Source organism: Amblyraja radiata, chromosome 9 (genome assembly GCF_010909765.2).
Source record: "Amblyraja radiata isolate CabotCenter1 chromosome 9, sAmbRad1.1.pri, whole genome shotgun sequence".
Classification (NCBI taxonomy): Eukaryota; Metazoa; Chordata; class Chondrichthyes; order Rajiformes; family Rajidae; genus Amblyraja; species Amblyraja radiata.
The window spans coordinates 53,898,546-53,912,825 of NC_045964.1; the positions used below are offsets into that span (position 1 = coordinate 53,898,546).

Below are 14,280 nucleotides of genomic sequence, written 5' to 3' on the forward strand. Positions count from 1 at the left end.
GCCGGATGCCAGGACTGAAGCAGGAGCTCTGGAGCTGTGAGGTAGCAACGGCATCAGCCCCTTTCCTTGAGGAACGATCTCAATCACAAAACATTAACTTCTCTTCCCATAGATGCAGCCTCTCCAGCTGAGACCTCCCAGCATTCTCTGTTTTATCTCAGATTTACAACATCTGCACTTTTATTTTATTTTTGCTGGGTCAGTTGATGAGAGGTAGAGTTTTTGAGGCACAGAACTGTCCAGCATGGAAACAGCTCCGTTCACCCACCTTATCCATGCCAACCAATTTACCACCATTTGCCTGCACTTGGCCCAAAGCTGAGGGGACGGGACCCAACGGGGCCCACTTGGCCCATTGTTCTTTAAACCCTTCATCTCCATATATACGTATCTGTCCAAATGTTTTCTGAGTTGTAATTACATCTTCTTCCACAGCTTCCTCTGGCAGCTCGTTCCAGATACGGACTACCCTCCGACTGATAAAGATTCCCCTGAGATCCCTCTTAAATCTCTCCTCTCTCACCTCAAGCCTACGCCCTCTAGTTTTAGAATCTTTGGGAAAAGACTGTGAGCATTCTCGTTGTCCATTCCCCTCATGATCTTGTTCATGATGAGGTTTACAAGGTTAATTCCCGGGATGGCGGGACTGTCATATACTGAGAGAATGGAGCATCTGGGCTTGTATACTCTGGAGTTTAGAAGGATGAGAGACAATCTCATTGAAACATATAAGATTATTAAGGACTTGGACATGCTAGAGGCAGGAAACATGTTCCTGATGGTGGGGGAGTCCAGAACCAGGGGCCACAGTTTAAGAATAAGGGGTAAGCCATTTAGAACAGAGACGAGGAAACACTTTTTCTCACAGAGAGTGGTGAGTCTGTGGAATTATCTGCCTCAGAGGGCGGTGGAGGCAGGTTCTCTGGACGCTTTCAAGAGAGAGCTAGATAGGGCTCTTAAAAATAGCGGAGTCAGGGGATATGGGGAGAAGGCAGGAACGGGGTACTGATTGGGGATGATCAGCCATGATCACATTGAATGGTGGTGCTGGCTCGAAGGGCCGAATGGCCTACTCCTGCACCTATTGTCTATTGTCTATTGTACACCTCAATAAGGTCACACCTCAGCCTCCTACACACCACATGCCAGCCTATCCAACCCTATAAGTCACCCACAAGCCCAGCCAACATCCTGGTCAATCTCTTTTGTCCAACAATGTTCTCCTTCCTGCAACTGGGCACCAGAACTAATAAGTAGGCTTTCCCCGGGTAAAGGATTCTAAAACTAGAAGGTATAACTAGAGGTTACAGCACTCCAAGTGTGGAAATACATTACATTTAATTGAAGAAGCAATAGTTTAATGCTCATTATAGCCAGCAGGGAGTGTATGGTAGTTTGAAAACTCCACAACAAGTAGCTGGACTGGATGTGACTGACATGGAGCTGGTCACTACCTGGTACAGATTAATACTGGGAAGAGGCAATGCTGAGGCTGCGTAGGTCCACTCACCACATCCTTACTCTCCAGTTCTGTGGGGCTGGTTTCAGAAGAGCATTTCTCCTTTTCATTCTGTTCCCCGTAAAACAGGGAGGTGAGGCTGCAGAGAGTAAAGAGAGTTGTAAACACAGCAGCACACTGAATGACAGCGAGACCAACATGCAGCAAGGCAACGTGGACACAGCAAGAACACAATGCATGAGAGAAGCAGGAAGAGGTAGTTCATCCCCAGAGCCAGCCCACCCCTCAGAGTCATGGTTATACGCACGGAAACAGGCCACTCGGCCCGACCGCGTCATGCGAGGCAAGGTGCCTTCCTGAGATAGACCTATTCTCATGCATATGAGAGCCTGTATCTCTCTAAACCTTTCCTATCCATGTACGCACAAACCTCTTCCACATGTTGGTATAGTGCCTGCCTCAGCTACTTCCTGCAGCAATTCGTTCCATACACCCAACACCCTGTGTCTAAAACCCTCACATCCCTTTTAAATCTTTCCATTCACACCCTTTCATCTCTGGCCTTTGTCCAATCAAACCCCCCTCACCTGTATCTACCCATCACTGGCCGGGATTCATCCTGCCCCTCCTCTCTTCCACATTTCACCCCCCCACCACGATGAATCTGAAGAAGAGTCCCGACTTGAAATCACCTATCCATGTTCTCCACAGATGCTGCCTGACCCGCTGAGTTACTCCAGCACCCTGTGAAACGTCACCTATCCATGTTCTCCACAGATGTTGCCTGACCCGCTGAGTTACTCCAGCACCCTGTGAAACGTCACCTATCCATGTTCTCCACAGATGCTGCCTGGCTCGCTGAGTTACTCCTAAACTGTGACCCTTGGTTCTGGAACATTTTTCCTGCATCTAGCCTGTCCAATCCTTTAGGAATTTTATATGTTTCTATAAGATCTCCTATCATCCTTCTAAATTCCATTGAATACAAGCCCAGTCGACCCATTCTTTCATCATATGACAGTCCCGCCATCCCGGGAATTAACCTGGTGAAACTGCGCTGCACTCCCTCAATAGGAAGAATGTCCTTCCTCAAATTAGGAGACCAAAACTGCACATAATACTCCAGGTGTGGTCTCACTAGGGCCCTGTACAATTGCAGTAGGACCTCCTTGCTCCTAAACTCAAATCCTCTCGTAATGAAGGCCAACATGCCATTAGCTTTCTTCACTTCCTGTTGTATCTACATGCTTACTTTCAGTGACTGATGTACAAGCACACACAGGTCTTGTTGCACCTCCCCTTTCCCTAATCTGACACCATTCAGATAATAATCTGCCTTCCTGTTCTTGCCATCAAAGTGGATAACCTCACATTTATCCGCATTATACAGCATCTGCCATGCATCTGCCCACTCACCCAACCGATCTATGTCATCCTGCAGCCTCATAGCATCCTCCTCGCATCTCACACTGCCACCCAGCTTTGTGTCATCCGCAAACTTAGAGATGTCACATTTAATTCCCTCGTCTAAATCATTAATATATATTGTAAATAACTGGGATCCCAGCACCGAGCCTTGCTGCACCCCACTAGTCACTGCCTGCCATTCTGAAAAGGACAAGGGGCGTTGGAGTGGTGTCCGTGAGGAGTTGTAGGGTTAGGGTGAACGAGGCCCGACCCTGGACAGGGGGTGTTGGGAGTGGTGTCCGTGAGGGCTGAGCAAAGGGCAAGCACCTGTCATTGTCCATCAGCAGTGCCAGGCGTCCATAGTCCCAGGCAGCCTTGCGTAGGCATGAGAAGACAAACAGCAGCACCTGCAATGCACGAATACACTGTTAACACCCACAACCATGTCACTGTGCACTCTGGTTTATCACTGGTACTCATCTGCCTTAAGGTGCAGGGAAAAACTTTGTCTATGTGCTATACAAGCAAATCAAATCATACTGTACATGATTACAATCAAACCATACACAATACGACAACAAGAACAAATACCAGAGAGCAGAGTATCGTTACATCATCACACAGTTACAGGGAAAGTGCAAATAGTGGGAGGGGGAGACCTTTGTCACTTTGTGGCCCCTTGTTCAAGATGACTGAGATCATAAGGTCAACAGGAATAGGAGTAGAATTAGGCCATTCGGCCCATCAAGTCTACTCTGCCATCCAATCACGGCTGATCTATCTCTGCACGCCAGAGTTCCCGATGACGGACATCCAGAGGAGCCACTCTGAACACCAATTCTTCTCAACAGGTGCAAACATTTAGTTTAGTTTAGTTTAGTTTAGTTTGGAGATACAGTGCGGAAGCAGGCCCTTCGGCCCACCGAGTCCGTGCTGACCAGCGATCCTCGCACATTAACACTCTCCTACACCCACGAGGGACAATTGTTACATTTCCCAAGCCAATTAACCTACAAACCTGTACGTCTTTGGTGTGTGGGAGGAAACCGAAGATCTCGGAGAAAACCCACGGGGAGAACGTACAAACTCCGTAGAGACAGCACCCGTAGTCGGGATGGAACCAGGGTCTCCGGCGCTGCATTGACTGTAAGGCAGTAACTCTACTGCTGCGCCACCATGACTGCCCTATTCTAATTCTAGATGATTGAAATAAAAACAGAAAGTGTTGAAACACTGGGCAGGTCAGACACACCCTGCAGATTACAAACCGGAATTAATGTTCCACTTGAACAGTCCCTGGACTGGAAAGAGTTTCTTACTCCACAGTTGCTGCCTGACCTGCTGACTAGACTTCAGATTGCCAATGGCTTTGTAGGACAGAGGAGGTGAGGAAGCGTGCGTACCAGCCAGAGGATGAAGTTGATGGCGAGGACAGTGGGGACACCTCCAAAAGACAGGCCCTGTAGCACGGTGCTGCGTGACCTTGCGCTGTAGCAGTGCTCCGCCGTCTCGTTGGCCAGAGTGTTCAGGAAGCTCAGGATGCCCAGGGTGTGTCCAGCTTTGTCATTGACAGCTTGGGGACTGTGTTGAAGTGTAGAGTCGTCCATCGAAAGTCTGCTGCGTACCTGCAGGAAGAGCAAAGCGCGCGCAGGAATGCAGGTGAAGGTTTCCAGCAGACCGGTGGGGGGGGGGGGGGGGCAGTGAGACAAGGGGCATCAGGGAAAGGTACCGGGCCATATTGCCCTACTGCCCAATGTGATGCCTTCCACACTAGTCCTCACGTCCTACAGCACCGGTACAGGCCCTTCGGCCCACAATACCATTGCCAACCAAGTTGGCATATTGGGCTAATCCCATTTCATAAGTATCATAAGTGATAGGAGCAGAATTAGGCCATTCGGCCCATCAAGTCTACTCCACCGTTCAATCAGGGCTGATCTCTCCCTCCCTCCTAACCCCATTTTCCTGCCTTCTCCCCATAACCTCTGACACCCGTACTAATCAAGAATCTATCAATCTGCCTTAAAAATATCCACTGACGGCCTCCACAGCCTTCTGTGGCAATGAATTCCACAGATTCACCACCCTCTGACTAAAGAAATTCCTCCCCATCTCCTCCCTATTGGAAGTCCTTTAATTCTGAGGCTGAGACCCCTGGTCCTGGACTCTCCCACCAGTGGAAACATCCTCTCCACATCCACTCTATCCAAGTCTTTCACTATTCTGTATGTTTCAAAGAGATCCTCCCTCAAACTCCAGCGAGTACAGGCCCAGTGCCGACAAACGCTCACCATATGTTATCCCAGTCATTCCTGGGATCATTCCTGTATACCTCCTCTGGGCCCTCTTCAGAACCAGCACATCCTTCCTCAGATACAGTGCCCAAAACTGCTCACATTTGATTGCACTTTGCCTATTCCCTCTCAACCCTTCCTATGTATATCCATCCAAATGTCTGTTACTTCTCCAACTTCCTCTGGCAGTTCAGTCCAGATACAGATGACCCTCTGAGTGAAAATGTTTCCCGAGCTCTCTCCTACATCTCCCTCCTCTGCCCTGGGAGACAGACTGGGAGTGTTCACTATCCATGCCCCTCATATAAGATCACCCGTCAGCCTCACACACTCCAAGTCCCAGCCTATCCAACCTCTCCCTGTAACTCAAGCCCAGGTGACATCTGGTGAATCTCTTCTGCACCCTTTTCCAAATTAGTGACATCCTTCCAGTTGTTGGATGACCAGAGCTGCATGCAGAATTCCAAGTGTGGTCTCACCAACGTCCTGTACAGCCGCATCATGATGTCCCAACTTTTGTTCAATACCTTTCCCAATGAAGGCAAGTGTCCAAACACCCTCTTCACCACATTGTCCACCTGACTCACCATCTTCAGGGAACCGTGCACCTGTTTCCCAGCAAGGCTCTACAAGACTCTACAAGGCCCTACCGTTTACTGTGTAAGTCTCAGCAAGACTCTACAGGGCCCTACCATTTACTGTGTAAGTCCCACAGGCAGGGCCGTCTTAACAGCATTACAGGCCCCCGGGCCAAGCAGTGCACTGGGGCCCCTACACTTCCAGTTTCTTTATTCCGAATCAAATATGCCGTCATGCACTTGTGATGTTCTTCTCCGTTTTCATGTTCTACAATAACATTCTACAATACATAGATTAGCATGGGGCCCCCATGCTGGTGTGGACCAGCGCAACTGCCCAGCGTGCCTGTCAAGTCAAACTAAAATGAAAGAACAGGTGCAGAGAAATGCTACATTGAAATCACGAGACAGTGATTAAAGTGGGCGGAACCCCAGCCTGCCGAGTTCTGCCCGGGGGTCAAAAGGGCACACAGCACCAGAAGCCAGTGAAGAAGACAGAAGAGACTTGCGGGCGGCAAAACTTGAACAGTAAATCAAAAGGACTGTCCGAAAAGACTGTCGCGATAGCCAGAAAAGGCAAGCAGGACTGATTTTCTACAGACCCGATTGGCAGCCGGTAAGGACTGAACTCTAAATGAACTGAGCCGAAGACTGCAGCCCCAGAGACTCTGTTTAACCCTTTAATATCTGAGAAACTTGTCTGGCTAACGTGTTGATTGAGAAAGTTTGAAATATTGGTGGTGTTTGTTAACCAAGATGACAGGGTGATGATAGTGTTTGTTGTCTATGTAAAGTGCATCCTGCTTCATTGTGGGGTTAAGGGCTAATGTGAACTAATTTCTAATACTTATATGCTATGTGTGGTGTTAGTTTAAATAATTGCATTTTAAAAAATATGATAAAATGTGTTAAAAAACAGTAAAGATTCATATGATATTAAGCTAAAAAATTGGTAACAGTAGTGGGCATTATTTGTATTTTTTATTTAATGAAATGTGAAAATTATTTAAAAAACAAAATGGCTGCTATGAGTTGGAATGTTAGATACATGTAATTTTCTGTTATTTATATTTGGTTACAGTAATGTGTATATTTTTTTCCTTTGTGTCTAAAGGTTTTTCACCTGATAAAGACCAAAACTGGTAAAGACTAAAACTGCTAAAGGCTAATCTGCCAAAATAAAAAGAAGGAGAAAATAAAAGGTGGAAAAGAAGTGTTTGGTCTGAGTGAATCCAGTTCGTCATTTCGGGGTAGATAAATCAAATCCCTTTCAAGCGGGGAATCTGCAAAAACATTAGAAGACTTGACAGTGCCCATGCGTTAAGACGCCCTGCCCACAAGGCTCTACAGGGCCCTACCTTTTACTGTGTAAGTCCCAGCAAGGCTCTACAAGGCTCTACAGGGCCCAACCATTTATTGTGTAAGTCCTGCCCTGCTTTGACATACCAAAGTAATCACCTGACACTTGTCAACTCCTTGGCCACCTTCCCAAGTGATCCAGATCCTGTTGAAAAGAGATCTGCTTCCTGGCTACTGTACCTTCAATTTGTGTCATCTGTAAATTTACTAACCATGTTAACCTCATTGTTCTTAGTGTAGTGTTTGCTGTTGGGGAGGGTTTAAAATAAGATGACAAAATGATGGGTGACATAATGAGATAGATGGGAAACTAGGAGTTAATGGGTAAAAGCAAACGTGGAAGATGAACAAGGAGAAATGTCATAACGTCAGGAGTGGTGAAGCTGTGACGTACCAACCACAGCAGGAGACAGTAGAGGCCTTATCATTGGATATATTCTGCGAGTTAGACATACCAAAGTAAATGAACTGTTGGGTATAATGAACTTCAACTGTTGGGTATAAATGCAGGAATAGCAAGATGGATTCAACAGTGGCTGAATGGGAGAAGCCAGAGGGTAATGGTGGATGGCTGTTTGTCGAGTTGGAGGCAGGTGACTAGTGGGGTGCCTCAGGGATCTGTGTTGGGTCCTTTGTTGTTTGTCATGTACATCAATGATCTGGATGAAGGGGTGGTAAATTGGATTAGTAAGTATGCAGATGATACCAATATAGGGGGTGTTGTGGATAATGAAGAGGATTTCCATAGTCTACAGAGTGATTTAGGCCATTTGGAAAAATGGGCTGAAAGATGGCAGATGGAGTTTAATGCTGATAAATGTGAGGTGCTACACCTTGGCAGGACAAATCAAAATAGGACGTACATGGTAAATGGTAGGGAATTGAAGAATACAGTTGAACAGAGGGATCTGGGAATAACCGTGCATAGTTCCTTGAAGGTGGAATCTCATATAGATAGGGTGGTAAAGAAAGCTTTTGGTATGCTAGCCTTTATAAATCAGAGCATTGAGTATAGAAGCTGGGATGTAATTTTAAAATTGTACAAGGCATTGGTGAGACCAAATCTGGAGTATGGTGTACAATTTTGGTCGCCCAATTATAGGAAGGATGTCAACAAAATAGAGAGAGTACAGAGGAGATTTACTAGAATGTTGCCTGGGTTTCAAGAACTAAGTTACAGAGATAGGTTGAATAAGTTAGGTCTTTATTCTCTGGAGCTCAGAAGGTTAAGGGGGGACTTGATAGAGGTCTTTAAAATGATGAGAGGGATAGACAGAGTTAATGTGGACAAGCTTTTCCCTTTGAGAATAGGGAAGATTCAAACAAGAGGACATGACTTCAGAATTAAGGGACAGAAGTTTAGGGGTAACATGAGGGGGAACTTCTTTACTCAGAGAGTGGTAGCGGTGTGAAATGAGATTCCAGTGGAAGTGGTGGCGGCAGGTTCGTTGGTATCATTTAAAAATAAATTGGATAGGCATATGAATGAGAAGGGAATGGAGGGTTATGGTATGAGTGCAGGCAGGTGGGACTAAGGGAAAAAAGTTGTTCGGCACGGACTTGTAGGGCCGAGATGGCCTGTTTCCATGCTGTAATTGTTATATGGTTATATGGTTAGAAATGGCTAAAGAAGCAAAGGATATTGGGAGAATGCAAGAACAGGGTTCCGAATGTCAATGATAATAGACAATAGACAATAGACAATTGTCTATTATCATTGACATTATCAATAATCAATCAATATCACATTGAATGGAGAAGCAACACGAGAGGCTAACAGACCTACTCCCGCAATTAAGAGTCATACACCATGGAAATAGGCCCTTCAGCCCAATGGTTCCATGCTGACCAACATTCCCATCCAAGCTACTGCCATTTGCCTGTATTTGGCCAATATCCCTCTAATGGTGGAAGGTTGCTTCTTGGACTGGAGGCCTGTGACTAGTGGTGAGCCTCAGGGTTCAGTGCTGGGCCCGTTACTGTTTGTCATCTACATCAATGATTTGGATGAGAACATACAGGGCAAGATTAGCAAGTTTGCTGATGATATAAAAGTGAGTGGTTTTGCAGATAGTGAAGATGGTTGTGAACGATTGCAGCAGGATCTGGATCGATTGGCCAGGTGGGCGGAGGAATGGTTGATGGAATTTAATACAGAGAAGTGTGAGGTGTTGCATTTTGGGACGTCTAACAAGGGCAGGACCTACACAGTGAATGGTAGGCCCCTGGGTAGTGTTGTAGAGCAGAGGGATCTAGGAGTACAGGTGCATGGTTCCTTGAAGGTCAAGTCGCAGGTAGATAAGGTGGTCAAAAAGGCTTTTGCCACTTTGACCTTCATCAGTCAGAGTATTGAGTATAGAAGTTGGGAGGTCATGTTGCAGTTGTATAAGAATTTGGTGAGACCATGTTTAGAGTATTGTGTTCAGTTCTGGGCACCATGTTATAGGGAAGATATTGTCAAGCTTGAAAGTGTTTAGAAAGGATTTACGAGGTTGTTGCCAGGACTAGAGGGTGTGAGCTATAGGGAGGGGTTGAGTAGGCTGGGTCTCTATTCCATGGAGTGCAGGAGGATGAGGGGTGACCTTATACAGGTGTATAAAATCATGAGAGGAATAGATCGGGTAGATGCACCGTGTCTCTTGCCCAGAGTAGGGGAATCGAGGACCAGAGGACATCAAGGTGACTTCTCTGTGACTCTATGACCTTCCCTATCCATACACGTGTCCAAATATCTTTGAAATGTTGTTATTGAACATGCTTCAACGTTCCACATACCCACCACAATCGATGTGTTTAGACTATTGTACCCTGGGACAAAGACAGTTCACGCTGGGAAAAGATCACCCCCTCAGCCGACTGCAAGGAATACATTCCTGAGCTGCCTCACCTCTCCCAGTGAAGTCAGGTCTTCACGTCGTGGCAACTTGCTCTGAAACCTTCTCTGCACTCTTTCCCTTAATCCCTCCTGTAGCTGGTTGACATAAACTGAATACAATGCCGAGTCCCGACTCGAAACGTCACCTACCCTTGTTCTCCACAGATGCTGCCTGACCTACTGAGTTACTTGAACATTTTGTGTCTATCTTCTAAAATACAAACAGGAACAGGGTACTGGTTTTAGATGATCAGCCATGATCATATTGAATGGCGGTGCTAGCACGAAGAGCCGAATGGCCTACTCCTGCACCTATGTTTCTATATCCACGTGGACAAGGACAGGAAGGGGCAGGGGCAGGGGCAGGGGCGGGGGCAGGGGCGGGGGCGGGGGCGGGGGCGGGGACGGGGACGGGGACGGGGACGGGGACGGGGACAGGGGCAGGGATAGGTGCAGGGACAGGCCTTTGTCCCCAAGTCCAGGCCAACCATCGTTATGCTGATCCTATTAGTCAGGATTCCACATGTGGTGATTGAAGTTGCCTCTGCAAACTACTCAGGCTGTAGCTTCCAGATACTAACCATTCTTTTTCCGATGCCCTCTAAACTCACTTCCCATTGTCCGATGATGCCTGATCTTGGACACCTCTGCGTAGAGGAAAGATTTCTTATGATCCATATCCCTGTTGTCCAGCCTCCACCAGTTCAAGGAAAATAAACCCAATCTACTCAGTGTGTCCCACTAATGGCCGGCACCACATGGGGGCTCAGCTTCACACCATCTCCAGCACTGTTACAATATGTGTAATGTGCCTTTAACGACTTAATAAAGTCCATGCATGTTTGGGGGTTCCAGGCATGCGTAGGAGTTTTTACTTACAGGAAAAGCTTGTCGTTGAACAAGCACCTACTTCACACCCTACAGTGTGGCAACGAGAACTGCACACGATATTCCACTCTGGCCTAACCAGTATAGATAAAGTTATGACATATAGAGTCATACAGCTTTGTGACTGAAGATCCCGACCCTAAATGTCACCTATCCATCTTTTCCAGATGTGCTGCCTGTTCTACTGTTCCAGGGCTTTGTGACTTTTTTTGTAAACCTGCATCTGCAGTTCCCTGTGTCTACCATGTGATTGGCTCTGCGCCCATTGTTGAGTTCACTCTGTATCTCAGAGAAGGAACTCTGCCACTTTGACCTGGCCGACAGGTGACTCCAACCAAAAGCTGAACTCTTACCTGCACCTTGAGAGGACCAAGAAGACCACACAGCTCTGGCCAATGTAGAGATCAGCAGCTAAATCCTGGTCTACCTGTGGACCATGAAGAAACTGATGAATGGTTAGTCAATGGCACGAGAGGACTGAGCAATAACATGACAGTGCGATCAGCTGGGACGACAGATGGCACAATGGGCTAAGTGTTCGGCTGGCGACCGGAAAGTAGCCGGTTCGAATCCCGCTTGGAGTGCATACTGTCGTTGTGTCCTTGGGCAAGACACTTCACCCACCTTTGCCTGTGTGTGAATGTGTGTGAATGTGTGTGAGTGATTGGTGGTGGTCGGAGGGGCCGTAGGCGCAGAATGGCAGCCACGCTTCCGTCAGTCTGCCCCAGGGCAGCTGTGGCTACAGAAGTAGCTTATCACCACCGAGTGTGACTGAGGAGTGAATGAATAATGCGATGTAAAGCGCCTTGAGTATTAGAAAGGCGCTATATAAATCCCATCCATTATTAATGTTAGAGAAGAAAGAGACAGTGAGATTACGGGCATGGGGTACAACACACATTGGACACACACCAAAAATGAACTGTTTTAAATAAGCAGCCTGCTGGTTGTATGTTTGAGACAACAGAGAACATGAAAAGGAAAGAATTTAATGGAGAATGTGGGAGCTATCAGGGAACGTTGTCATCTAACGGACAACCTTGATGCACCACAGAACAAACACAGGACATGCCTGTAGATGCAAACGCTGAGAGAATGAAAGAATCTATATTGTCAGCGTACAAGAGACAGGTAGAACACCTGGTTGAAGGTGCCACGCCAACCTCTCACTCAATGTGAACAAGGCCAAAGAACTAATCCTCGACCAGAATGGGGAAGTTGGAACACCGTATACCAGTTGTCATTGATGATAAAGAGAGTTAGCAGCTTCACATTTCTGCAAGTTAACGACTTGAATGACCTATCCTGGGCCCAGCATGAAGAAAGTACATCAACAGCTTCACTTTCTTAGAAGGACAGGCAGCATCACTGGAGAGAAGGAATGGGTGGCGTTTCAAGTCGAGACCCTTCTTTAGACTTCCCATTCCTTCTCTCCAGCGATGCTGCCTGTCCCGCTGAGTTACTCCAGCATGTTGTATCCACCCATGATGCTTTCTTCAGTACATCTGTAGAAGTTTGTTAAGAGTATTTGGTGACATGCTGAATCTCTTGAAAGGCCTGTGCCTCAATGCATGGTGGTCATCTGGCCGGGGACTGAGTGTGCTGGTGTGTACTTCAATGCGCAGTGGTCATCTAGTTGGGAATTGACTACACAGGCCTGTGCCTCAGTGCACGGTGGTGATTTGGCCAGGGACATTCACACAGGGTTGCATTTCTTCCAGCACACTGGGAGAACTTTACAGGGATGATATCTGTAGTTTCTCTGCTGCTTCGAGATCTCTGCGGTAGGTAGTCCACATTTCAGAAACAGACAGGAAGACAAAGACAAGAAGACAAGAACATGGAAGAATCCAGCACAGGATCAGGCCCTTCGGCCCACAATGCACATGCCGGACATGATGAAAGAATCGATGCTGCCCACAAGATGATGAGCTTTGTGTCAGGTCTCAGGCCATTGTCATACAGCTCAGAAAGAGGCCTTTGGCCCCACCATGTTGATGCTGACCATCATGTCTATTTATATTCAACCCATTTCCAAGCAGGTCCAGGTTTGCACAATGGCAGCGCTGAAGCATTGATGAATTTCATCATCGATGTCTACCTGCGTTGTAAGTGGTCCCAAGATTTGCCAGTTGTTCAATGGCCCTCGGGACACATGGGGCCAGGAGATGGACGGATCCATGATCAGTGCGTGTATCATCTCCTGGATGGACAAAGCAGAAGAGGTGCCGTGTTTGTTGTCTAATGTTGTCTCTGCAATGTTAGTGCAGCTGTAGAGAGGATTAAGCAAATGCACTGACTGGCACTGAGCCAATGTGGCATTCATCTCTCTGTTTCCAGCCCAGGTCAGGAACTGTTATTGACTGAAGCAACAATGAAGTGCCTCAGGGAGTTGCACCCAAGCACACCCACACCCAACGCCAATCACTCTCTGCACATTCAAGATTAATTTGCCTCAAGTCATTTACTCTCTTGTGCCAACAATCATTTGTGTGGGAATAGATAGATAGATATAATTTATTGCCACACAACCAGGGTCGGTGGAAATTTGGGTTGTCAGCAGCAGTACAATAATAAAGAACACACAATAAAACTGTAACACAAACATCCACCACAGCATTCATCACTGTGGTGGAAGGCACAAAAATTTGGCCAGTCCTCCTCCATTTCCCCCCCGTGTACAGGACCAGAGTCCAGTCAGTCCAGGATCGGGTCTTCCTCACCGGAGACCGCGGCTTTGGATTTTTGTAGGCCGCAGGCCGGCGGTCGAGATTTAAAGTCCCCGCCGCAGCCAGAAGCACCGTAGACTGCAGGGCCGGCGGTCGAAGCTCCCCTCCAGGGGTGATGGTAAGTCCATGCCGCACCCGCGGTAGAAGTTGGCCGCGGGCCGGCAGTGATGGCTTCTTCTTCCCCCGGGTCCCCCACGAGGGATGCCGGGCTGTAGACGCCGCACCAGCTGGAGCTCTGCAGACCGCGGCTTCAGGCTGCGACTTCAGGCTGCCAGCTGCCCCGGGCCAGCGAAACGGAACGCTCCCCTCCAGCGAGCCCCAGCGAGGGCTCACCCGCTCCACGCCGAGAGTCCACGCTGCGCCCGCCGCTGAAGCCCCGGGCGTGTCTCCGGGAAAGGCCGCGTCGATCCTTGATGTTAGGCCACGGGGGAGGTGACCTGGAAAAAGTCGCCTCTCCATGGAGGAGGCGACCGAAGCGGTTTCCCCCTTACCCCCCCACACCACCCCCCACACAAAGCACACGAAGAAACACAAAATACATACTTTAAAACATACTAAAAAATTTAAAAAAGCTGGAAAAACTGATGCGCTGCTGACATGGCTGCACACAGAGGAGCGCCCCCTACAGGACAATCCCCTCTAGATATTCACACACAGACTGAAGACTCAAACACCCAGGGACCAACAAATA

At 47.7% G+C, this 14,280-nt stretch overlaps 1 protein-coding gene across 6 annotated transcripts in view; it reads right to left on the reverse strand.

Annotated features, from left to right (window-relative positions):
* tmem63c (transmembrane protein 63C) overlaps positions 1–14,280 on the reverse strand; it is an 88,887-nt gene that overhangs the window by 31,722 nt on the left and 42,885 nt on the right. For 3 of the 6 annotated variants that reach the window (XM_033027445.1, XM_033027444.1, XM_033027443.1), the window contains 4 exons: positions 11,214–11,287; positions 4,270–4,491; positions 3,194–3,273; positions 1,511–1,598 (listed from right to left, as the gene is read on the reverse strand). In XM_033027445.1, the coding sequence (XP_032883336.1) occupies positions 1,511–1,598; positions 3,194–3,273; positions 4,270–4,473 (372 nt within the window). In that variant the 5' untranslated portion in view covers positions 4,474–4,491; positions 11,214–11,287. The remainder of the gene's footprint in view (positions 1–1,510; positions 1,599–3,193; positions 3,274–4,269; positions 4,492–11,213; positions 11,288–14,280) is intronic. The other 3 variants (XM_033027448.1, XM_033027446.1, XM_033027447.1) reach the window with 1 other exon arrangement.